Below are 24,962 nucleotides of genomic sequence, written 5' to 3' on the forward strand. Positions count from 1 at the left end.
AGCTGGAAATGTCACACTATGCTCACGTTTGGTTCTGAATCGATATCACAATATCCAATTACACTTTAGGCAAGTGCTGTATTTTTGACAACAAAGGCCCGCTATACGGCAAATCAAATCAAGCGAACCCACCCTCTTGCTTACACAGAATTATTAGCAAGGAAACAAGCCATTTATCCCCACCAATGTTGCCATTTGTCCTCCACACGAGCAGTAATCCTAATCCCATGTGCCTGCCCTGTTCTCATATCCTTTTAACCTCCATTCCTTCAACCATCTAACTAACTTATTCTTAATAGTTGACACAGTGTTTGCTTCAATCACTAACTCCAGTAGTGCATTTCACAGTCTCACAACTCTGAGTAAAAAGTTTCTTCTATTCTCTGCTCTAAATCTTTTATATTTAACCTTATGTCTATGTCCCTTTGTTCTTGACCACCCCTCACCATTAGAAACAGTCTGTTCCTATCTACCATATCCCATCCCTTCATAATTTAAAACATCTATCAAATCACCGATAATAGCCTTTGTTTTAATGAAATAGCCCCAATTTTTCAGGTCTTTTTCGAATTTGTATTTACTGATACTAGGCAGCATCATAGCAAATTTGCACTGTACCTTCTTTATTACCAGAACATCCTTTCTACGGTGTGGAGCTCAAAACTACACAGTACTCCAACTGTGATCTTACTATGGTTTTATATAGATTCACCATTACATCTCGACTTTTATATTCTATAATTCTTGCCATAAAACCCAGTATTCCATCAGCTTTTTTCATGTTCTTATCCAGTTGAGGGGCTGCTTTTAATGTTTTGTGAACCTGAACCCCCAAATCCCTCTGCTCTTCTGCAAACCGAGAGTAGTGGTGAACAGTTGTGTTTCAGACTAGAGGGAAGTGTACAGTGGTGTTCCCCAGGGGTCGGTATTAGGACCACTGCTCTTTTTGATATTATATTAAGGACCTGGACTTGGGTATACAGGGAATAATTTCAAAGTTTGCAGATGACACAAAACTCAGGAATGTAGTAAACAATGTGAAGGATAGTAACAGACTTCAGGAGGACTGGTTAAATGGGCAGACACATGGAAGATGAAATTTAACGCACAGAAAAGTGATACATTTTGGTAGGATGAGTAAGGAGAGGCAATATAAACTAAATGGTACAATTTTAAAGGGGGTGCAGGAACAGAGAGACCTGGAGGTGTATGTACACAAATCTTTGAAGATGGCAGGACAAGTTGAGAAAGCTGTTAAAAAAGCATATGGAATCCTTGGCTTTATTAATTGAGGCATAGAGTACAAAAGCAAGGAAGTTATGCTAAACCTTTATAAAACACTGATTAGGCCTCGGCTGGAGTATTGTGTTCAATTCTGGGCACCACACTTTAGGAAGGATGTCAAGGCCTGAGAGAGGGTGCAGAAGAGATTTACTAGAATGGCACCAGGAATGAGGGACTTCAGTTATGTGGAGAGACTGGAGAAGCTGGGGTTATTCTCCTTAGAGCAGAGAAGGTTGAGAGGAGATTTGATACAGGTGTTCAAAATCATGAAGGGTTTTGATACAGTAAAAAGGAAAAACTGATTCCAGTGGCAGCAGGGTCGGTAACCAGAGGACACAGATTTAAGGAGATTGGCAAAAGAACATAAGGAAACATTTTTTTATGCAGAGAGTCGTTATAATCTGGAATGCTCTGCCTGAAAGGGTGGTGGAAACAGATTCAATAATAACTTTCAAAAAGGAAATTGGATAAATACTGGAAGGGAAAAAATTTACAGGGATATGGGGAAAGAGCAGGGGAATGGGACTAATTGGATAGCTCTTTCAAAGAGCCGGCACAGGCATGATAGGCTGAATGGCCTCTTTCTGTGCTATAACATACTATGATACTATGGCCATCCAACTCTTTCCCCCCTCCCCCCCCACCCCAAGTATAATTATTACGTATTGACATTAAATTCCATCTGCCACTTTTTTGCCCATTCCACCACCTTATCAAGACCCCAATGCATTTTCTTTGGTCATTTATTTACTATTCCCCCTATTTTAGTGTTGCCGTGTAAATTTAGACACCGTTCTGTCTGGCCTTATATCCAAATCATTGATGTACATAGTGAAGAGAAGTGGTCCCTGAACAGAACCCTGTGGGATACCCACTTCCAACCACTCTGAGAAATTGCCCTTAACTCCTACTCTCTCTTTCCTCCCTTCCAACTGTTTTGAATCCAATTTTCTACCTTTTCCATAATTCCATAGCTCTTAATCTTCGCCGATTGTCTCCTGTGTGGTGGCCTGTAAAAGGATCTCAATGTCTATGTACACCATATCCACTGCATTTCCCCATCCATCATATCTGTCACCTCAAAGAACTCCATCAATCAGGTGTGTCAGGCACGATTTTCCTTTCTGTAATCTGTACTGGCTGCTTCTAATTTGTTGTCTTCATACTAAATATTTAGTAATTTCATCTTTAAATAAATTCTAAAATTTTTTCTACCACAAATGTTAAATTAACTGGCCTATAATTACCTGGGTTAGCTATGTCTCCCTTTTTGAAAATGGGTATTACATTGACCACTCTCCAGTCCTCCGGCACACATTCACCCTCAGTAGAACCTTGATTCTTATTTACGTACTCATACTCCAGCAGTTTCCTCAACTTCATACTATTTTAATACGGAAAAACTTGGAGGCTTACTTCCTCCATAACCTTTCTCTGTGACACATGCTAGGCTACGGTTTTATGAACAGCAGCATCCCTCTGGTACAGTTGCCATTCTTCACGTATCAGCCTCGATGATGAATCTTGACTGATAATTTGACCATGAGACATTCACAGTTGAGGCCAAACTGGTTCTCCCCTGGCATTCGCTTTTCAGCAGGGGCCATTAGATAACAACCAGGAGCAGGAACCCTGGCTGATTTCCCCCACCCCTTCTGGCCCAGAGACACTAAGGTCAATTGTAGGGTTCCTACAACATAAAGCAGACATGGACCCCAGGACTGTCCTGGTCTTCATGTAACCACTGGGTCATTGTGGGAATGGAGAACAAGTCATGGATCTTGAGTGTGACATTTTGTCAATACAATGATCTCTAGCATTTGTTACACAATCATAGATAATGGAAATAAAAACTAGGAGACTCTGTACCAATCACCTAGAATCTCCTCCCATCACCACCGACTGTTCAGAAACTTCTTCAAAATACTTCAATATTGTTCAAAAAATAAGTGATTACTGTACAAAAGTACATGGCTACAATACAGCTCTCCTACCTGTAGTAACAACCTTTCATCTCCAACAACAATTGCTTGGTTCCAGTCAATGACTTCTGAGAATGGCAGCTCCCAGCCGTTACTTAGCATCACTGGAATACATGCAGCCTGCAACAAGTTACAGAAAACTATTAATAGTTATAATGAAAAACATACAAAAATGTGTCCAAGATAAAAATGCAGGCTTGTTGATAATAATGCCTAAATAAGTATGTAAAATTAAAGGAACATTATTTGGCATCTGTGATAAGATTTCAGAGCCGGAAACTTTTTGCATAAAACACTTTGCCTATTATATACGTGACCCTTATTCCCCTACTGATTACTTGAGCAACCTTGTCTTCCTCATCTGGAGGATGAAATACTGAAGAAAAAGATTTATGTTAGATCATTTAAATAAGTCATATCACTAATGACTACAAATTTTCTAATTCATTCTCAGGATGTGAACATCGCTGGCAAGGCTGGCATTTATTGCCCATCCCCAGTTGTCCTGAGAAGGTGGTGGTGAGCCACCTTCGTGAACTACTGCAGATTTGGTACAACTGAGTGGCTTACTAGGCCACTTCAGCCAGCAGTTAAAAGCCAACGAAGTTGGTGTCGGACTCGCATTCTCTGGATTATTAGTCCAGGCTTCTGGATGACTAGTCCAGTAACATAAACACTACACTACCGTACCCATAAAATCACAAAGAAATACACAGAAGCGACAACACGGAAACAAGACATTTGGCCCAACCAGTCTGTGTCACCATTTACCACATAAGCAATTAGTTTTAATCACAGTTACTCATCCTGTTCTCATATCCCTTTATCTCTTGTTCCTTTATCCAAATATCCAATCTAATTTTGAATGTTTTCATAGTTTCTGCCTCAAACACTAACCCAAGAAGTGAATTTCACCACTTCACAACTCCGTGGAAAGAAGTTTCTCCTGCCCTCTGTTCTAAATCCTTTTACATTTAATCTTGTATCTATGACCCCCTCAACTACTGGAATCAGTGCTTCTATCTACTTTGTCTCATCGTTTCAGAATTTTAAACACTTCTATCAAATTGTACCACAATCTGCCTTGTTCTAAACGGAAAAAAAGGCTTAATTTTTCATGGTCTTTCTTTGTATTTCGTCATACCAGGCAACACCCTAGTGAATCTGTGTTGTACCCTCTCTAAAGACTCAATATTCCTCCCATAGTATGCAGCCTAATACTGCACACAGTACTCTAACTGAGGTCTTAATAAGGTTATATATAGGCTCATCATTATCTCTTGGCTTTTATATTCTATGCCTCTTGAGATAAAACCTAGAATTCTATTAGTTTTTTTTTAAAGCCTTACCAACTTGATGTGCTGCCTTTAATGTTCTGTGAACCTGTACTCTCAAATCCCCCTGCTCTTCCACAGCACTGAGCCTACTTCCAGTCAGAGTATAATTACTGCTGTTATTTTATTAGCCAAAATGCATCATAAGACATACCAGCTCAGAATGATTCAGTTAAAACATATACAGTTGCTACTAGTCTCCACTTTATGATCAGTATATTGAAAAATTGGAATTAAATTCCAGGGAAGGATTCAATGTTAAAAAGGAAAAAAATGTCACAAGATACACAGTATTGAAAATGATTTCATTGTTCATGTTTGAAAAGCTAAATGACCATTTTGATAACTTGGTCACTGTTACCCATCAGGTAGAAGCAGTACTAAAAGTATCCATAAAAACAAGTCAATGGCATAACTTCCATTACTGAGGTAATTTGCATAACTATGCACTTTGCACATTCTGATGCCAGAATGCACACAATTCTATAACTTTTTAATATTTTGCATCTAAGTTTTGTTATCATTTGCTTTATTATGTCAGCTAAATGAGCAGCAGCTATTGGCTATTTTTTATGGAAAGGAGAAAGTAAATATGACTGTGTGCCATGCAACATCCATGGGCATCTTGCACATAGCTGTCGGTTCGAAACAAACATCTTGTACTTTCTTGAATGCAACCTGGGGAGGAGGACTCCTGATTTTCTTGTTTCCCCTGTGGGGTGTTTGGCTTCCACTGCCTGCTTCTCAACAGTAACACTGATGAGATGGGGAACTCAGTGGTGTGGGAGATCTCTGGCTCAAACTCATGTCTTAACCACAGCATTTGGTGCTCAATCATGTTTACACTTTCCTTTGTTATTAACTATTGCACTCATTGCTCTGAAGGTATTTAATTATCGTCATCAAATTAAGAAAGAAAAAACTTGTTTTATGTTGCGCTCTCTCACATCCTCACAAAGTCAGCAGGAGTTCTTACACCTACATTTGTCCCAAGTGATACAAAATACTTGCTTTAAAATTAGTATTTTACATCACCCGTGAAAACTTTATGGTTTATCATAAGCATCAAGAATCCTCTATATACTAATACAGGAGTCTGCAAATTTCAAATGAATGCCAGTCTAACAGAATAAATGACAGTTACCTACTACCAACCCAATTTAAAAAAAAAATTAATTGTCACAGGACCACTTTCCTTTGAGAAATTCATTTAGCTTTTCAAACATGAACAATGAAACCACCTGCCATCATCTGAAGTTCAGCATATCATAAACTAGATAGTGGGTTCCCCTAAAAAGACAGTTCTTATTACGCTACTGATTCTGGGTCATTAGAAACATCAACTTTCTCACTTGTCTAATGTCTTTTAATTGCCAAGGCCAACAAGTATCAGACTGCACCTTAGGTACACAAAATATGCAATCGATCTGCAGCTCTAAAAGATACTAACCCACGATGTAATTCTGGTCAACAATCAAAACATTTGAGTGTTCTCAGTTTACTTATTCATTGGTCTTCAATGATCTACGTTTCACCCAGACTTAAAATGGGTCCTAACTAACTACAGCCAGTTTTAAATTTAATCCCAGCATCTTTCATTTAACTTTGCGAATCACGATTTCAATTACTTCAATTAAAAAATTATAATGTATATTTAAGAAATGGGGGTGCCAGAACAGTGAAGTATAAGTCCAAAGAGGTTACACAGAGGTGTTCTAATGCACTGGTCAGACCTCACCTGGTGGTGAATAAGTTCATAACTAGACCCATCCAATTCCACTATTGCAAGAGTGTCTGTGCCTTTAGTCTTTGTGGGTTGCATGGGTGTGTACCATGGAATCTCGGAGGCCATATATAAAGTTTAAATCCATGTAGTGCCCATTTGGTAGGCGCTATGCAGAGTCCTAAGCTCCGAAAATGGCGTCCGAGCTGCACATGAACACTTCCGGTGTGACGTGCACAGGACGCCAACTTCGTAAAGGTGTTTGCACACGCTCACTTAACAAATGCCAGCAGCATGTAAAGTAGGGAGAATATGCAGTAGATCAGTGTGCAATGCTGATTTAAAGGGACAGATGCAATTTTGGAACTCCACGCTCCAGCCAACGCACTGTCTTAACCTCGCACAGCTGAACAGGTCTTAAACGGCATGTCATGGAGGACCCCATCTACCAGTGCTATTTAAAGGGATCATGCAGGAGTTACAGGTTCGTTGCTGGATTATTGCTTTTGGCTGCTGATGCATTTGTACCTGTTTTTGGAGGTCTCCTATACTTGAATACAAGGATAAGGGGACATAGTCTGAAAATTACAGCCAGGACTTTCAAGAGTGCAATTAGGAAAAGTTTTCACATGCAAAGGGTGGTAGAAGTTTGGAACTCTCTTCTGCAAATGGCAGTTGATGCTAGCTCAACTGTTAATTTTAAATCTGAGATTGATAGATTTTTGTTAACGAAAGGTATTAAGGGATATGGAGCTAAGGCGGGTATATGGAGTTAGGTCACAGATCAGCCATGATCTCATTGAATGGCGGGACAGGCTCAAGGGGCTAAATTACCTATTCCTGTTCTTATGCTCCTATAATAACGTTTCAATACTCTACAGGGAGTGGGCTGGCTAGCTGACAGATAACAGCAAGGGTACTGGCGGAGTGGCAGGGGTGGGACAGGAATGCTGTCACCCTGAAAGAGGACAGTAGGTTCATGTTCCATGGAGCTACTTGCTGCCTCCTGTTATGCGCCACCTTCTCCTGCAAGAAAGCGGGACTTGTGTCAGTGCGTGTCCTGCAAGATGTTTGGGTGATGTGCCTGCCATGAATAGCTGCCAGTGTGTGTGACCTGTGAGTTGTGGGTGTGCAGCTTGCAACAGTGGTAATGTGTGAGGGTGAGATGAAGCATCTGATTGGAAGTGTTGAGTGCTGATTGAAAGAGTTTGTTGGTAGGTGGATGATGGGGGGTGTAGTGCATGGAGCAGTGGATGAGGCTAGTGGTGCAGTTGATAGGAGATGCCACTTGACAGTTGAACTCACGCACCTTGACCACTCGTGTCAAATCACTGCACTTCTTCCTGCACTGTATCCATGTTCATGGTGCTATGCCCCTGGCATTGACCTCGGCCCCTACTGCCTCGGGAGCGTATGTATGGAGGGCCTTTTGCCCTACCTGCAGATATAGGATGCCCCTCCTTCTGTACACCTCTTACACCAAGGTCTCTAGTGCATCAGAGAACCTTGGTGCACGTTCTCTCGCAGGCCCGGTACAAACTCAGATCGGCGGGGTCTGGCATGCAGATTGGAGGATGTAGTTGTGAACAACCTTTATTCAATGTTTTAAAATAACTCAACAGTTTGTAAACATAAGAATGGGACCTGCATCTGTGTTTTACGTGTGCGATTTCTGATCTCCTTTCAAACTCTGTTCAGACCCGTATCTTATATTTTGAAAATATAAGAGTCCCGCAAACTTTGAGCAGCCAAGCTGCTGCTCATTAAAAATTCCAGAGTTCCTATCATCACCATTCTTCACTGTATTGCAACACAGATTCACTTCACCATTGACTTCCACCACTTCCTGCAGCCACAGTGCACCTCTCCTTTAAGAGGTGCAAGCTGCCTTTAAGTGATGCTAGCCACTCCCGATATCTGGGCCCCCTGCTGTTGAGCAGCCACTCAACACCGCAGGTAGGTCTGGCTGCACGCAGCAATCATGTAAAACAACAAGCAGCAGGAGTGTTACTTGCTGCCTGCATCTCAATGATCAGGCGCGGCTTAATCGCGCACCGCGATCCCTGCGCCCGTTTTTGGGGGCTAACCAATTTAACCCCTGGTGCGTTTAATTTAAGATTTATTCATCAGTGATGCAGCATTGCTAAGAACTGCCCTTTCCAAACCTCCAAGCCCACAAAATTCAAACAGGACAATCCAGAGAATGAGATACAAGCACAAATTGTCCTGAGTTGCTTGGGCTGCAGTGCTAGGGGTCAGGGTCACAGTTTAGACATCCATGCACTATAAGACCCTGGTTAATCAGCTGTTTTTTGTGGGGTGGGGGGGGTAGCAGAAAACAAACTCGTAGGTCAATCTCTCACCAACAGCTGTGCACACTTAGTCTGGTTGAACTAAAAAAGCAGATGTAACTGCATTCAAGTGTAATAGGATTAGGATTGGACTTGACCTTCCCTCCCCTATGAAATCCTAAATATAAGTGAGCATCTCCACTCAGCATAAATGCTACAAATATGCACACAAAAACAAAATGCCCAGACACCAAAGAAGAAAGAAGCTAATAGTGCTGTATGTTTTTCACCTTAAGTTTATATTTTAAAAAAGCACAGCATCACCTATATCCATTGTACATCAATTACCTGTAAAGCCTCCAGAAACCGGAAAGATCCCAATCTACGGCCCCTTGGAACCAAACAGAAGGTGGAATTGTGCAACATCTCTCGATAATCGTATCTAGGGAAAAATAAAGAGGAACAAACAGTTTAAAAAAAAGCTCAACCTTATTCCCTAAACTCAATCAACAAGTGTTTATCTTTTTTAAAAATTCGTTCTTGGTATGTGGGCGTCACTGGCAAGACCAGCGTTTATTACCCATTCCTAGTTGCCCTGACTGACTGGATTGCTAGGCCACTTCAGAGGGCAGTTAAGAGTCAATCACGTTGGTGTGTGACTGGAGTCACATATAGTCCAGACCAGGTAAGGACGGCAGGTTTCCTTCCCTAAAGGACATTTAGTGAACCAGTTAGGTTTTCATGACAATCCAACAGCTTCATGGTCACTTTTATTGGCATTAGCATCAGGTTTTGATTTCTAGATTTTTAAATACTGAATTCAAATGATCAAACTGCCATGTTGGGATTTGAACTCTCATTCTCTGGATTATTCGTCTAGGCCTCTGGGTTACGTGTCCAGTGACATAAGCACTACACTACCGATCCTGACACTGGGCACTTGAAATGGATAATGATGTGCTCCCCAAATGGCTCAGGAAGTTTATCCAGTGAATAACTGAGCAACACCGAACAAGAAAGGTGCCAGTTCAATCCCCAGGTTGTGCCAAGTTAGCTGACTTCAGCTACGGCAGTGGTAGAGCTGTGATAACAGGCCTCAGTACCCCTGGGTTAGGGAAGAGGAGGAAAAGAAAATAGGCCAGGATTCCACTTCTGATAGTGGTTTGATTTCTGACATCAGTGTAACCAGGTTATATAGTTCAGTCTGGAAGATCAATTCAGGTTTGCTGGTTGCTGAGAACACTTCATAAATGCAATGCCATATTGATCCTAACCAACTGCTAGATCTTCAAAGAAATGCAGGATGAAATGCTGCCAATTTCCCTGAAGTTCAGATTGCTTTGTGAGGCAAGTTGCCTTTCTGTCCCCCTCCCCGCTGTTCCCGATGGAGCTTGGAACTCTGCTCATCCCAGCACCAATCTAACCCTAGCCCACAGGGAAGGAAAAGCAAACTCTTTTTAAAAACAAAGGTAAAGCTATTTTATGTTCACACAGGATGGGCACAAGGGAGTAAGCCAATTTTCTATTTAGAATATCCAATAATTAGTGTGAATGCACTGCTTAAGAACCATTTGCTGAAACAACCATATAGAGCTAATTTGCACAAGAAAAGGTCACTGGGAATGGATTACGGGTGTCCCTGCAGAGATTAAATATATTAAAAAAAAATCACGCTGTATTAATTAAACCACAAAAAACTGACTTCAAAGTAGAAATACTTAATTTTTTTTAATACGGACTGAAAATTAATTGAAAGTACAAACTCTGATGACTTGAGTCACGGTTAGAAGCAGAACATTCATGGTCTGTAACTGGTTACACTGAAATTTATTTCAAAATCAAGCTCCACTTTGCCAGTTTAATTTGCCAGTTTATCCAGCACTTCATCAACGAGAGAGGTCAGTAAATTGATAGTCTGAATGTCCAGATCTAATACTTTGCTGAATAAAACATATAGGCAGCTGCACACACTTCTTTTGGAAAATATTAAAATGATTCTACGATGAGACAGTCACAGCCCACTAGGTGTTTCCAAGATGAATGAAACCAAACCAACTGCAGTTAAATACCTTCCACTGCACCAAAGGACTTTTGTATTACACTTCAGATGTCAAATGTGTAAATACACAAATTTCTTGCACTTGATCAGTTGTTGTTTTATGAGCATACATATTTCAGCCAATCACAACTGAACAGATAGGGAACGTACAAGTGGGCATGAAAACCACTAATCATGAACTTCAAACTTGACAAAACAAAAATGGATAGTCAGCAACAGCTACTGATTAAAAAAAAAATGAAAAAGCCAACCAAATTCTTCAAAATAATTTTTGAACATCCTTTCGGTCACCATCTTGGGTTCTTCACGAAGCTGAGCACTTGAAGTAAGGTTTGCAATATAAGCAAGACATAAAAATTACAAAATTTACAAGAAAATGATTAAACTTACCCACATAAAAGCATTTCCATCTTAGGAACACTTGCTATAATGTCCCGTCAGAAATCTCTGCTTCTAAGAAGCGAGAGGTTTAAGTTCAGGTTCCCAGACAAATCATTGAATTGAAGAGGCTCAAAGTCAGTAGGTCACTGCTCACATCATGTATCTGTGTCTCCAGTTTCTTGAAATACTTTACGACAGCAAAACTGACCATTCACAGAGCATGCCAGAAATATAAGACCTACCCATTCCACTGAACAATCACAGAGAATGGACCCCCCTCCCTGCTAAAACCATTTTTAGAAGTACCTAAATTTTTTTGTTGCACTAAACAGCAGAACTATGTAAAGCATGAACTCTTTTCAACTTTTTCTGACGTAACTTTGAAAGCAAGAACGTGCATACTATACACTAGATGGTGTCTCACTATAGCCGGCATGTAAAAGCTAATATGGACCATCCAGAGTCCTAACAACACTTTGTGGAAAAAAATTATCTTTTACTATACTAGTCAATCTCCAGTGGCATTGCAAACAGGGAAACAATACCAATTGCAATCTCAAGGTCAACTTGGATTGGAGGGAAGGGGATAAATGAACCAGGGTTAAGGGAGGATTGTGACAAGAGGCCAGAGAGGGAAAGTGGAATCTGGAGGATGAGAGGAGCAAGGTAGAGGGGGGTAGTGGCCAGGGAGGGAAAGAAGGTACAGAAGAGTTAAAGACCAGGGGAGGTAGAATAGGGTTAGATGCCAGAGGGGGAGAACATAAGGAAGGTTGGAGGCTGGGGTGGGGGAGGGGGGGTTTGGGTGCAAGGGGAAGGTGCAGCAGGATTAGCAGGTAGAGGAGATTTAGGAGCTCAGGGAGAAAAGGAGGGAAAGAAAGACAACTGGTCATCAGAGCAAAGATGGAGCCCAGAGAAAGCAGCCACACTGCTGTAGTCAGCAACATTAGAATGGCAAGCCTGGACATAATGGGGGCGAGCAAGAGGGTGGGGGGGGGGGTAAGGGAGTGGCATGGTAGAGTTTTAAAAAAACTCCAGCCCTATTTCAGAAACATATGATCATGAACATGAGTCACATGGAAGGAGCCGTCCAAGGTAGTCACATGCCTAATAACAATATTGTCTAAGGGTACCCGAAGAAGAAGTTCCATGTTCACACCGAGAAATCCACATTACAAAAAGTTAAACAAACAAAATTGCTTTGGGTGCTAAGATCCCCATAGTTCTTGAGGACCATTGCCGTGTGCGTCAGGGCTGCATTGAAATCCTGTAAGCAATCAGGCACTGTCTACATTGCAAGAAGAAAGAGACTTGGTGTTCTGTTCCTTCTCATTAGAAGGCTGATTTGGGCTTTGGCTCCATGTTGAGAGCCAATATTAGCAGTAATATTAATTATTGGGATGTGGGGTGGGGGGGTAGAATTGTGTGCACAGTGGAGTTGAGCAGACCGACGCTCAGCTTTTTCCAGATCAACCCACTTCCAGCTGCTGCCTCTACCATAAAGGTTACCGAGTGCAGGGGCCCTGATATGCGAGCATGTCCAACAGATAATTACTCAGTGGCTTCCACATTCTAATCCAAAACACTCTTCTCTCACCAACATGTCCAAATCCAATATTTGCATCTGTATACTACTCAATGGCTAATGTGAGGTGAAAAATGACAGAAGGTTATAGCCAGATGTGAAGTTTTCATTTCAAGAGGCGCAGTCTAGGAATTTGTTATTAATCTTCTTTCCTGTGAAATCAACAATGTTTTTTTGCCTCTCTTTATCGTTGTATCAGCTAGCAGTGCAAAACATTTCTTTCTGAATAAACGTTTATTAAAACAAATGCTAAGTGGTAGCACATTTCTTTCTGAATTAACTTTTATTAAAAATTACTTTCAACAATAGTTTAACAGTAAACAGCTGGATTTCATTATTCCAGGAGTACAATCAAGGATATATTGGGGTCTGGGATTTTGACAACTCTCCTAGCTTGGAGGAAGACTGAGCTGAGATTGTCATAGTCTTATCCTGATATGCTGCCCACTTCTCAGGGCATTAAGAGTCATCCATGTAGTGCGGAGCTGGAGTTACATGTAGGCCAGCCTGGTTAGGACTGGCAAGCTCCCTTTCGTGAAGAACAAATGGTGAAATACAGTTGGGTTTTTACAAAAATCCCAGAAGTTTTAGTGGCTATCTTTTTAGCGCTAGTCCACAAATTACCAGATTAATTGAACTCAATTTGCCATGGTGGGATTTGAACTCTCAACCTCTGGACTGCAAGTCGACTAGACTATTGTACCCAAGATCTATATAGATATAGGTACACACCAACACATGGTTTTTGTTAGTGTGGAGCGGAATTTGTTCCAGGGCTTTCCCATGCTTTGGCCAAAAGCTCTTTTAAAAAGCATTGTTTGCTGTTTAAAAACAGGGTTTTACAGCATAGTATTGGTAAGTCCAGTAGGTTTTTAAATCTGGTGGAGCTAGTGGAATAATTGTCCTTCATTCACTTCTGCTCCCACCCTCATCCATTTGAGCCTTCCCCCTTCCCTACTGCCCCTTGTACAAGCAACACCTCTTGCTGTCACTGGCCCATTGTGCCTTTCCCTGATCCAAAAACGTATAGGGCCCCTCAAAGATTACAGCCCAGAGGGTCTTTGCGCCTTTATTTATGAAACATTAAGAAAACTGAAGCTATTATCTTTGACCCCCGCCATGAATTCCATTTCCTCACCACTGATTCCATTACCCTCCCTGGCCACTGTCTCAGGCTGAATTAGACATGGCATCCTATTTGACCCTAAGCTGAGTTTCTGACCCCACATCCTCTCCTTCATAAAGACCACCTACTTCCACTTCCATAACATTGCCTGTCAATGCTCATCCCTGTGTTCAAATCCCTCCATGGCCTTGACCCTCCTTACCTCTGAAACCTTCGCCAGCCCTACAACCTGCCGAGAATTCTGCATTCCTCCAACTCTGGTCAACATTGATGTGGAGATGCCGGTGATGGACTGGGGTGGACAAATGTAAGGAATCTTACAACACCAGGTTATAGTCCAACAATTTTATTTTAAAATCACAAGCTTTCGGAGATTATCCCCTTTGTCAGGTGAATGAGTGAAAGGTTCTCAAATCGCATATCTTATATTAGGCTGGGACACCAACACACCAATCAAAAGGTGTCGTTGGTGTTCAAACAGGCCAGTCATGGAGAACAGTACGTCCCAGTACACTGAATATACATTGCGTCAATTACACAGACAGAGAGAAAGAGACCCAAATGGCAGAGAGAGAGAGAGAGAGAGAGAGAGAGAGAGAGTATTAAAAAGATAACTTTTTTTTCCCCTTTTGCTGGTGGGGTTACGTGTAGCGTGACATGAACCCAAGATCCCGGTTGAGGCCGTCCTCATGGGTGCGGAACTTGGCTATCAACTTCTGCTCGACGATTTTGCGTTGTCGTGTGTCTCGAAGGCCGCCTTGGAGAACGCTCACCCGAAGATCGGTGGCTGAATGTCCTTGACTGCTGAAGTGTTCCCCGACTGGGAGGGAACCCTCCTGTCTGGCGATTGTTGCGCGGTGTCCGTTCATCCGTTGTCGCAGTGTCTGCATGGTCTCGCCAATGTACCATGCTCCAGGGCATCCTTTCCTGCAACGTATGAGGTAGACAACGTCGGCCGAGTCACAGGAGTATGAACTATGTACCTGGTGGGTGGTGTCCTCTCGTGTGATGGTGGTATCCGTGTCGATGATCTGGCATGTCTTGCAGAGGTTGCCGTGGCAGGGTTGTGTGGTGTCGTGGACGCTGTTCTCCTGAAAGCTGGGTAATTTGCTGCGAACGATGGTCTGTTTGAGGTTGGGTGGCTGTTTGAAGGCAAGTAGTGGAGGCGTGGGGATGGCCTTAGCGAGGTGTTCGTCGTCATCGATGACATGTTGAAGGCTGCGGAGAACATGGTGTAGTTTCTCCGCTCCAGGGAAGTACTGGACGACGAAGGGTACTCTGTTGGTTGCGTCCCGTGTTTGTCTTCTGAGGAGGTCTATGCGATTCTTCGCTGTGGCCCGTCGGAACTGTCGATCGACAAGTCGAGCGTCATATCCCGTTCTTACTAGGGCGTCTTTCAGCGTCTGTAGGTGTCCATCGCGTTCCTCCTCGTCTGAGCAGACCCTGTGTATTCGTAGGGCCTGTCCATAGGGGATGGCCTCTTTGACGTGGTTGGGGTGGAAGCTGGAAAAGTGGAGCATCGTGAAGTTGTCCGTGGGCTTGCGGTAGAGTGAGGTGCTGAGGTGCCCGTCTTTGATAGAGATTTGTGTGTCCAAGAAAGAAACCGATTCTGAGGAGTAGTCCATGGTGAGTTTGATGGTGGGATGGAACTTGTTGATGTTATCGTGTAGTCTCTTCAGTGATTCTTCGCCGTGGGTTCATAGGAAGAAAATGTTGTCGATGTATCTGGTGTATAGCGTTGGTTGGAGGTCCTGTGCAGTGAAGAAGTCGTGCTCGAACTTGTGCATAAAAATGTTGGCGTATTGGGGTGCGAATTTGGTCCCCATGGCTGTTCCGTGTGTTTGGGTAAAGAACTGGTTATCAAAGGTGAAGACATTGTGATCCAGGATGAAGCGGATGAGTGGTAGGATGGCGTCTGGAGATTGGCTGTTGTTGGTGTTGAGTACTGAGGCTGTTGCAGCGATGCCGTCATTGTGGGGGATACTGGTGTAGAGTGCCGAGACGCCCATCGTGGTGAGAAGTGTTCCTGGTTCAACTGGTCCGTGGGTGCTGAGTTTTTGTAGGAAGTCTGTAGTGTCGCGACAGAAGCTGGGGGTTCCCTGTACGATGGGTTTCAGGATGCCCTCGACGTATCCAGAGAGGTTCTCACACAGGGTTCCGTTGCCTGATACGATAGGACGTCCGGGTGTGTTGGCTTTGTGTATCTTTGGGAGGCAGAAGTCTCCCACGCGGGGAGTATGTGGGATGAGAGCACGTAGGATGCTTTGAAGGTCTGGATCGAAGGTCTTGATCAGTTTGTTGAGCTGGTGGGTGTGTTCTTTGGTTGGATCTGCGGGTAACTGTCTGTAGTGTTCCTGGTTGTCCAGTTGTCGGTATGCTTCTTTGCAATAGTCCGTTCTGTTCTGTATGACAATGGCTCCTCCTTTGTCCGCTGGTTTGATGACGAAGTTGCGGTTGGTCTTGAGAGCGTTGATGGTGTTGCGTTGTGCTCGGGTGACATTCTGGACTGTCTTATGAGTGCGGCTGATGAATCTGGCATTGACACATCTCCTGACAGCTTGAGCATATATGTCAAGCTTAGGGCAGCGACCCTCCGGAGGAGTCCAGTTTGACTCTTTCTTCTTCGGTTGCTGTACCGCGGATCCCTGTGTCTGCTGTTCCGGATCATTGATTGTCTCATTGGGTTAGCAGTCGTGCCTACAGTCGTACAGGCCCCAAGCAGTGTATTCCCTCCCTAAACCTCTCCGTCTCTCCACCTCTCTCTCTCTCCTCCTTTAAGACCCTCCTTAAAAACTAGCTCTTTAACCAAGCTTTTGGTCACCCATTCTAGTATCTTGTTCTTTGGCTTTGACTGAATACGCTCCCATGAAGCACCTTGGAACATTTTCCTACATTAAATGTGCTATATAAATGCAAGTTGTTGCTGTTTATATTTTGTCTTAAACATCCTGTAGTTGAAAAAACAATTAAAAGCAAAATCTGGTGGTTGTTATGGTGTGATTATATTGGCATGGAGATGCTGGGTAGCAATTATACTGCACGAGCATAATGCTAAATTACCACAAAACCACAGAGCATCTCACTTCTTTTTCTCATGGGGAGAGAATGGAGATCATACTTGTATTTTTACAGCACCGTATCACGTTGAAACAGATCAAGGTGCTTCACACAACTAATTAATTCTGAAGTACAGAGTTATATAAGCAAATACAGCAGCAATTCTGCACCAGCAAAATGCCACAAACAGCAATGAGATGAATGACCAATTAATCTGATTTTTTGTGGCATTAGTTGAGGGAGGAAAACTGGCCAAGACAAATAGTGCCATCAGTCTTTAACATCGATCTAAACCACCAAAGAGGCAGACAGGCTTCAGATGTGGAGAAAGTGAACCTCAACAAGAATAGAGCTCCATCGCTAGATGTTGTCCAGTCTAAGGAGTTTTTACTATTTACATATAGTGCATTACAAAATTACTAAAGATCAACAAATTCCCAAATTTACACAACAAATCTTTCTACTATAGTCTTATTACGCTCCACTCCATTTAGCACACCACTCATCCCATCAAGGATGAAATTACTTCCAAAAAAATCAAAATAAAAGGGCTTATGAGGATTGGAGTTTACAGCTGATCCTGTCAGCTCCTCTATGCTACATCTGAATATTTCAAAACATCCTTTTTAAAATTCGGATTTGTGTTGTTAATATTTCAACAATGTATGTCTGTCATGAGTTATTCTTTCTAGAATATAGATTTTTCTTTTTAAATATAAACATTAAATATTTTGGACTAAGCCCTTCTGAAAAGAAATCAAATTTACACATAAGGCCCTTTAAAGTCAGATTTTAATGCCAATTTAAAGCCCCATGTTATTTCAGGTTTTATTTTTAGTGCTAACAAATGGGTGAAAATCAGTGGGAGAAAATTGGACTTCAAAAATTTGGGTAAATTTGGAGAAAATCAGTAAAAATTAGTTTTATTTTGAACATTGCTAAAACTCAAGAAAACAAGAAAGCGACTTTAAAAATGTACAGTCAAGCGAAAGGACAATCCACAATTATTTACATAGTTCCAGACACCACTTTTATGGGGATCACCGTCAGGGTCTCACTTAAACCTAGATAATTTATTTTAAATTAAAGAGTAATTTGAAAAACCTATGTTTATTGTTGTGGTTCCAGCCACTTATCTGCCACTATGATGGTAGGAAATTAAAAATGGTTGGATATTATGCATAGGAAATCAGTTACAATCTTGCTTTAAATAAACAATGCTCTGGTGTGTGACCAGAGACAGCCTTTGATTGACGACTCAGTCTTCAGGAGACATCAGTGTGGTAACTATGTCACTCCACTGTAGCTCTTGCTCAACACCGAACTCGGAATGAAAAACTGGCATTTTCTGTAGTATACAGAATATAGGCCTCATAGCAGTATCTAAAATTGATCCTGGTCTCCCTAACAAAATGCAAATTGCAGAGACTTCATTTATTTTCCTGCAGAAAATTGGGTCAAGGAATATGTGCACATCGCATCAGTGGCCATAGCATGGCACATACAGCATATAACATCCATGGTGATATCACTGATGCAATTCACATGCGCCTCCAAAGCTATTTTTTTGGGAAGAAAACAATGGGATTTTTTCCCCCTCTAATTTGGGAGTAATTTTTTTTTAAAAAACGAATTCACCACCTAAAATAAATCAGTGAATTTATCGGTGGAAATTGGTAAAAACTGATTTTAAAAGATCATTTCTTATACAGTTGTTTTAAATCACCACCTAGAGAGCCTAACAAAAAGGCATGATCTTACTAAAAAGGTGAATCTGAAGCATACCATACACTTAATGTAAACATGTCCATAACTAAATACTATAAAACATTCCAACAATTACATTAATCAAGCAAGTTCCAATGTTTCTACGATCCAAATAGAGTTTATTTCCAGAAACTGTTTACTGGCTAAAATGAAGTGGACTTCAGATTTATTGTTGCATATTTCATCACAATTTCACGAAAAGGACAGGAAAATGGAAGTACTTTCAGTAGCGCCAGTTGAACAGTTAGCGGCACAGAGACGATGGCCTCAGCTTTATGGTAATTTCTATGAATCCTTCTGTGCTGCAATTGCTGATTCCTGATCTGCAGTAACTAACGTCAAGTCAACATCCCCATTGATTTCCCAGAAGAGACCCAAGAATGTGCCACATTGCAAGGTACAATAAAATCGACTACACATTAAAGGCACTTTATTGTTTTAGGTTTTTCTATCTGTTATTCTTGTTCCTCATTTGGGAACAGTAAACCATGAACAGGAAGCTAAAGCCTCATGCAGAGGAATTAACACGGGACTGAGAAGGTGGTAGACAGATAATTTACAATTTTATACAGTCATTTGAAATACTATCCCCCACACCAAGTTGTCATGAATTTCTAGGGTGAGATCTGGGGGACGGAGGATGCCTCTCTGGAAAATTTTGAACTTTTGCATTAGAAATATGCATACTGGTTCATTTTAAACACTTTTAAACCTCACAACTGATAGAGCTTTAAAAGACTATAGGAAACACAATGATTTATTGATATTCAATGACCAACCAGACCATCACTTCCCCAAAAGCTATCTCAACAGTGATTCTTCTCCCCACCACCACCCCCCCCCCCTTCTCAGCTCAGAGGTACTCTACCCCTCCAACTCCTTCCCAGGCACTTTACCTGCTTGACGTCCTGGCTGCAGCTTCTATGTGACATTGATGCTTTGTTCTGGGATTCATCTTTGTGCTGCAGGTGGGAATTCCCAATTTATAGCAAGACCAGGAATGCAGTACAGAGTCCTTGTTCCAAACAAAGCAGCAATGACAATAAAGTACAACAGAAAATCAGTTAGTTATATGGCATTCAAGCCACCCAAGCCTCATGAATTCCATAAATGCACATCAGAAAACCCACAAGATCCCCACAAAGAGAAGAGCCTAGAACTGAATGTGATCAGTGTGAATTGATCACATCCAACTGTTTTGCGCTAACACAAATAAGAAAAACAGTTTACATTTAGAGAGTACCTAGCTCTTTTCCCCCCACAGCAATGCAGTCAATCTGTTGCTCACCGGCCCTAAAAGCAGGGCTTCCACATTACTTACTGAAGGCTCCCTTTTGACATCCAGATGCTGATATTCACGCTGCAGCTTGAGTAAGCACCTGGAACAGAGGTACTGTGCGGCTTCACTTCACGCCAGTGATACTGCAAATATTTCAAACATCCTTTGATTTTCCCACCAGCCAGCTTGGAGTATGATTGGATTCAGGAGAGAGAGTAGCACAGCTACTGGACTGAGAGAACATTGTTGGGAGAAGGCTCTTTATTAAGAGCTGGAGCATTACACTGCAACACTTTAACTCAATTAACCACTAGCTCGTGCCCCATCTCGAGGAGCCTCAAGCCTGTACTCTATTAGCTGATTCGCCTCCCTAATGATAACAAGTTTACACATTTGCATTCACAATGTATGCTTTGCTATGCCGCTGGGACTAAACATCTATGTAAATGTTGAGTTAGCTGATCTCAGTCAGGGCAAGAGGGAGTGCTAAATTTGGCCTGAGTTCTTAAGCCCTCCACACACCTTCAAGGCGATCGCAAAGAATGACCTCTTGGATGAGGCCGGAAGGGCTACGCAGCATGAGTCACCACCTCCAGAAGATTAATTGCATCAGATGATGTCTCCCTTTCTTCAAATATTGCAAGATCATCACTAATATTTGGCATTTGGAATGGAAGTAGAGTGTGAAAATCAAGGGCAAAAAATGATTCACCTGAGAGTTTTGTTTTGTAATTCTGGAAAGCAAACTCCACTTGCCAAGTGATTGTTAAAAATAAAGAGAGTGCAAGTGCAACATTTTTATTATCCACTCTCACCTTCAGTCTGTCAGTGGGGGCTGGTTCGGTAATAAAACACCATGGCTCAGGACAAGAACAATTAATGTCATATCTAGGCAGACGTCTTATAGGTTGAGAACCAATGGAAGCATATACACAGTATGCACTGTGTGATTTAAACCCCTCTTGCACAACACAGCCAAGTTCATGTTCCATACTCGTGCACTCAAAAGGTCATGATACAAACCCTTCAATCAGTAATTTCAGTCATCAGGTGCAGACCTTTTAGCTACCTACGGTATCAGCAACTATGCCAACTGCAATGCAGACACCTTCCGACTGCGTTCCCAGTATTAATCAGGAGTCAAGAAAATATTGACAACATGTCAAATTTTTGGCAGCTTTGTACTATGATTAATGACTACCTTTAAGAAAGATGAAGATCACGACCTTTAAACAAAACAAACTGCTCTCAATGCAGTATGCCTCAATATAAGGCTACTACACCGTGATCCAAAAAATGTTACAAAAAAAAATCAGTTTAACTTCAACAACTCCAGACAGTGTGTATCCCGATATTCTCGCACCCCTCCCTAACCCTATGGTTTTCTCTTCCTCTCCTAGAGGTAGTGACTCACACTGGCAAGAGGTTCCCTACTTTCCAGCAGTCCTCCAATACCTCATCCAAGTGAGCAATCTTTATTTGTGAACTTTTACAATGTGCGTCAGGGCACTCCCTTTCTATTTGATCGAGAACAGCTAACTCAACACTGACCAAGGATCACAATCAGGACCATATGATTTCATAGCATTTCACACTGCCTGGAGAACAATATACTATAGCACGAGTTGTGGGGCTGGCCTGTCTGCTATTTAGCCAACTGTTACCTTCTCCTCCTGCCCCCAACATCCAACATCAAAACATTAGAAAAGGATCAAGCATACTTGGAAAATAACTTCTGAGCATTGTCATTTCACATATCTTTGACTGACTGTGTTCAGTAACACCAACAATTATCATCATCCCTTTATGTGCTTGTTGCTGTCAGAACCAACCAAAGGGAGAAAGAGTAATAAGACTTTCAGGTGGAGTCATACTTAGCACAAAGGAAGATGGTAGTGGTTGCTGGAGGCCAATCATCTCAGCCCCAGGACATTGCTGTAGGGCTTCCTCAGGGCAGTGTCCTGGGCCCAACCATCTTCAGCTGCTTCATCAATGACCTTCCCTCCATCATAAGGTCAGAAATGGGGATGTTCGCTGATGATTGCACAGTGTTCGGTTCCATTCGCAACCCCTCAGATAATGAAGCAGTCCATGCCCGCATGCAGCAAGACCTGGACAACATCCAGGCTTGGGCTGATAACTGGCAAGTAACATTCATGCCAGACAAGTGCCAGGCAATGACTATCTCCAACAAGAGAGAGTCTAACCACCTCCCCTTGACATTCAACGGCATTACCATCACCGAATCCCCCACCATCAACATCCTGGGGGTCACCATTGACCAGAAACTTAACTGGACCAGCCATATAAATACTGTGGCTACAAGAGCAGGTCAGAGGCTGGGTATTCTGCGGCAAGTGACTCACCTCCTGACTCCCCAAAGCCTTTCCACCATCTACAAGGCACAAGTCAGGAGCGTGATGGAATACTCTCCACTTGCCTGGATGAGTGCAGCTCCAACAACACTCAAGAAGCTCGACACCATCCAGGACAAAGCAGCCCGCTTCATTGGCACCCCATCCACCACCCTAAACATTCACTCCCTTCACCACCGGCACACAGTGGCTGCAGTGTGTACCATCCACAGGATGCACTGCAGCAACTCGCAAGGCTTCTTCGACAGCACCTCCCAAACCCGCGACCTCTACCACCCAGAAGGACAAGAGCAGCAGGCACGTGGGAACACTACCACCTGCATGTTCCCCACCAAGTCACACACCATCCCGACTTGGAAATATATCGCCGTTCCTTCATCGTCGCTGGGTCAAAATCCTGGAACTCCCTTCTTAAAAGCACTGTGGGAGAACCTTCACAACACGGACTGCAGCGGTTCAAGAAGGCGGCTCACCACCACCTTCTCAAGGGCAATTAAGGATGGGCAATAAATGCTGGCCTAGCCAGCGACACCCACATCCCGTGAATGAATAAAAAAAAAGGTCCCGATAAAACTAAAATGAAATAACTATTAAATTACCAACATTAACAGTCTAGTGTAATCTGTGGCCTGATGCGCCGTTTGTCTAAGAAGTTCAATTGATGAGCGGAACAGTTTTTAATCTGTGTGTTTTAACAGGATTTTGCTCAACACTCAACCATAAGTATCACATATATTGGTTTATCAAAATTGTAAGTGCAACTACATGTTGGTGACAACACCACAGCATATTATCAGACTGATGGGAGCTAAATTTTTGAAACTGTGAAGCAGCACAATCGCAAAGAAAGAAATACTGGCCAGGCTACAATTCTAATATTTAGCACTGGGAAATCAGAGATTCAATTTTGCAGATAATGCAGTAGAAAATTAGTGTAATTTTTTTTTTAAAATTGCAATTATATTCATAATTTGGAGGGGTTGGATCTATGGGGAAAATAAAGTATGTCACTGGCACAAACTGCTGCCATTTGGTTCAATTCTCTTGTGTTGCCCTATTTTACAGTCAGCCGTGGGCAATTTCAAAGTCCCTTTACAATAAGCTCGGCACTGAAAGTTAAAATTAAAGTTCGGCTTTTCCAGTGAACATTTAGAAACAATGGTCTGAATCATGAAAAATAATGTTTGCAAGTGCTACCACTCAATGAAGCAAACAGGAGGGAACATCATGTCAAGTGTCAGGCACAGCACTGTCCTACGTGGCAACATACATTTCGGATGGTCCAATATTTTACTCAAATGACAACTAAACAAACATATTTCAAAAGAGTAGCTCAGCAATATTCTCGATTTAGTATTTTTTTCTAAATCTGATTTTTCTTGTCGCACTTTAAGCTATATTTTCAAGTTGACATAATTATTGAAACTTAAACACAAAGCTCCTCCAGTCAGCTGAGCCATACAGACCAAGATGTCTGGTCTACACTGAATTAGCAGATCTCATTTAGGGTGGTACAAATGGCCTGGGGACCCTTGCTTTGTGTGTGTGTGCGGGGGGGTGCGGACAGGAGAAAAATTGAACAGGATTCCCATTCTTCCTATTTCTTGATTGCTATCCAACAATCTATGCTGGAAGTGCACTTTTGTGTATAGTATCGAACTTGGTTACAAGGTCCTCCTCAGCCAAATAGCCTGCTGATATTCACTGACTAGACTTACACATAAACAACAGTTCGAGTGGCTGGTTACATACTCCTGCAAGGTGTCAACGCCTTCGAGAAAGGGAGAAAATTGGCGGGTAGCAAGGGGTACATGCAATACCCAGGGATTGGGGGGTGGAAAAGAGGGTAAAAGGAGAGGAGGGACGAGTTCTGAGCCATATAGACCAAGATGGTCCCAATTTCAACCCTTGACCTGTATTCTTAAGCTGGGGTAGCAGCAATGACACTACAATTGATCACACACTCTTGGAACCAGGAAGGAACCAGGGTAGAAGGAAACAACAGCCAGGGTTTTGTTCCTCACTCCCTTCCCAGTAATCCCAGGTGGAAAGTGTATGTGCATGATGTTATGTAAGGACAGCATTGGGCTTTGCTGAGAGAACGTTCTTTCCCCCTATTTCCCCTCCAGTCAAATAGCTTGCCCAACACAATATTAAGGCTGACACATGAAGAATGACCAGTTTGGATGAAGTAGTGGAGGACCTCTGGTTTCTATGGGAAGATACACAAACATGAATCAGCATGAGGGAAAGAAACTGGGATGGAAAAACTAAGAACAGTCACAGAGGGATCTGTTTAGGGCGCTGTCCATTCATCTCTGGGTCTTAAGTTTGAATTCAGCCCTGACTGGCAACATGCCAGAATCATAGGAGATGTACATGCGATGAGCAGAGGCAGTTTTAAACAAGCTCCAGTGGGCACAGACCCTCAGCATAAAATTGTTCATTAATTTGGCCGAAATTAACAGTCACATTCAGAGACACCATAAACATAAGAACAGGAGTTGGCCATTCAGCCCCTCCAGCCTGTTCCACCATTCAATGAGATCATGGCTGATCTGTATCCTAACTCCATCCACCTGCCTTGACTTCATATCCTTTAACACACATGGCTAGCAAAAAAAAAATCTATCAATCTCAGATTTAAAATTATTAATTGAGCTAGCATCTACTGCTTTTTGTGGGAGAGAGTTCCACACTTTCACCACCCTTTGCTTGAATA

At 42.3% G+C, this 24,962-nt stretch overlaps 1 protein-coding gene across 1 annotated transcript in view; it reads right to left on the minus strand.

The window, feature by feature from the left end:
• Positions 1 to 24,962, minus strand: part of LOC137317575 (exostosin-1) — a 171,222-nt gene that overhangs the window by 28,062 nt on the left and 118,198 nt on the right. Inside the window, exons 2-3 of the mRNA XM_067980817.1 lie at positions 8,963 to 9,056; positions 3,279 to 3,386 (exon numbers count right to left, since the gene is read on the minus strand). Coding sequence (XP_067836918.1) covers positions 3,279 to 3,386; positions 8,963 to 9,056 — 202 coding nt within the window. The remainder of the gene's footprint in view (positions 1 to 3,278; positions 3,387 to 8,962; positions 9,057 to 24,962) is intronic.

The sequence above is a fragment of the Heptranchias perlo genome, chromosome 3 (assembly GCF_035084215.1).
Source record: "Heptranchias perlo isolate sHepPer1 chromosome 3, sHepPer1.hap1, whole genome shotgun sequence".
Lineage (NCBI taxonomy): Eukaryota > Metazoa > Chordata > Chondrichthyes > Hexanchiformes > Hexanchidae > Heptranchias > Heptranchias perlo.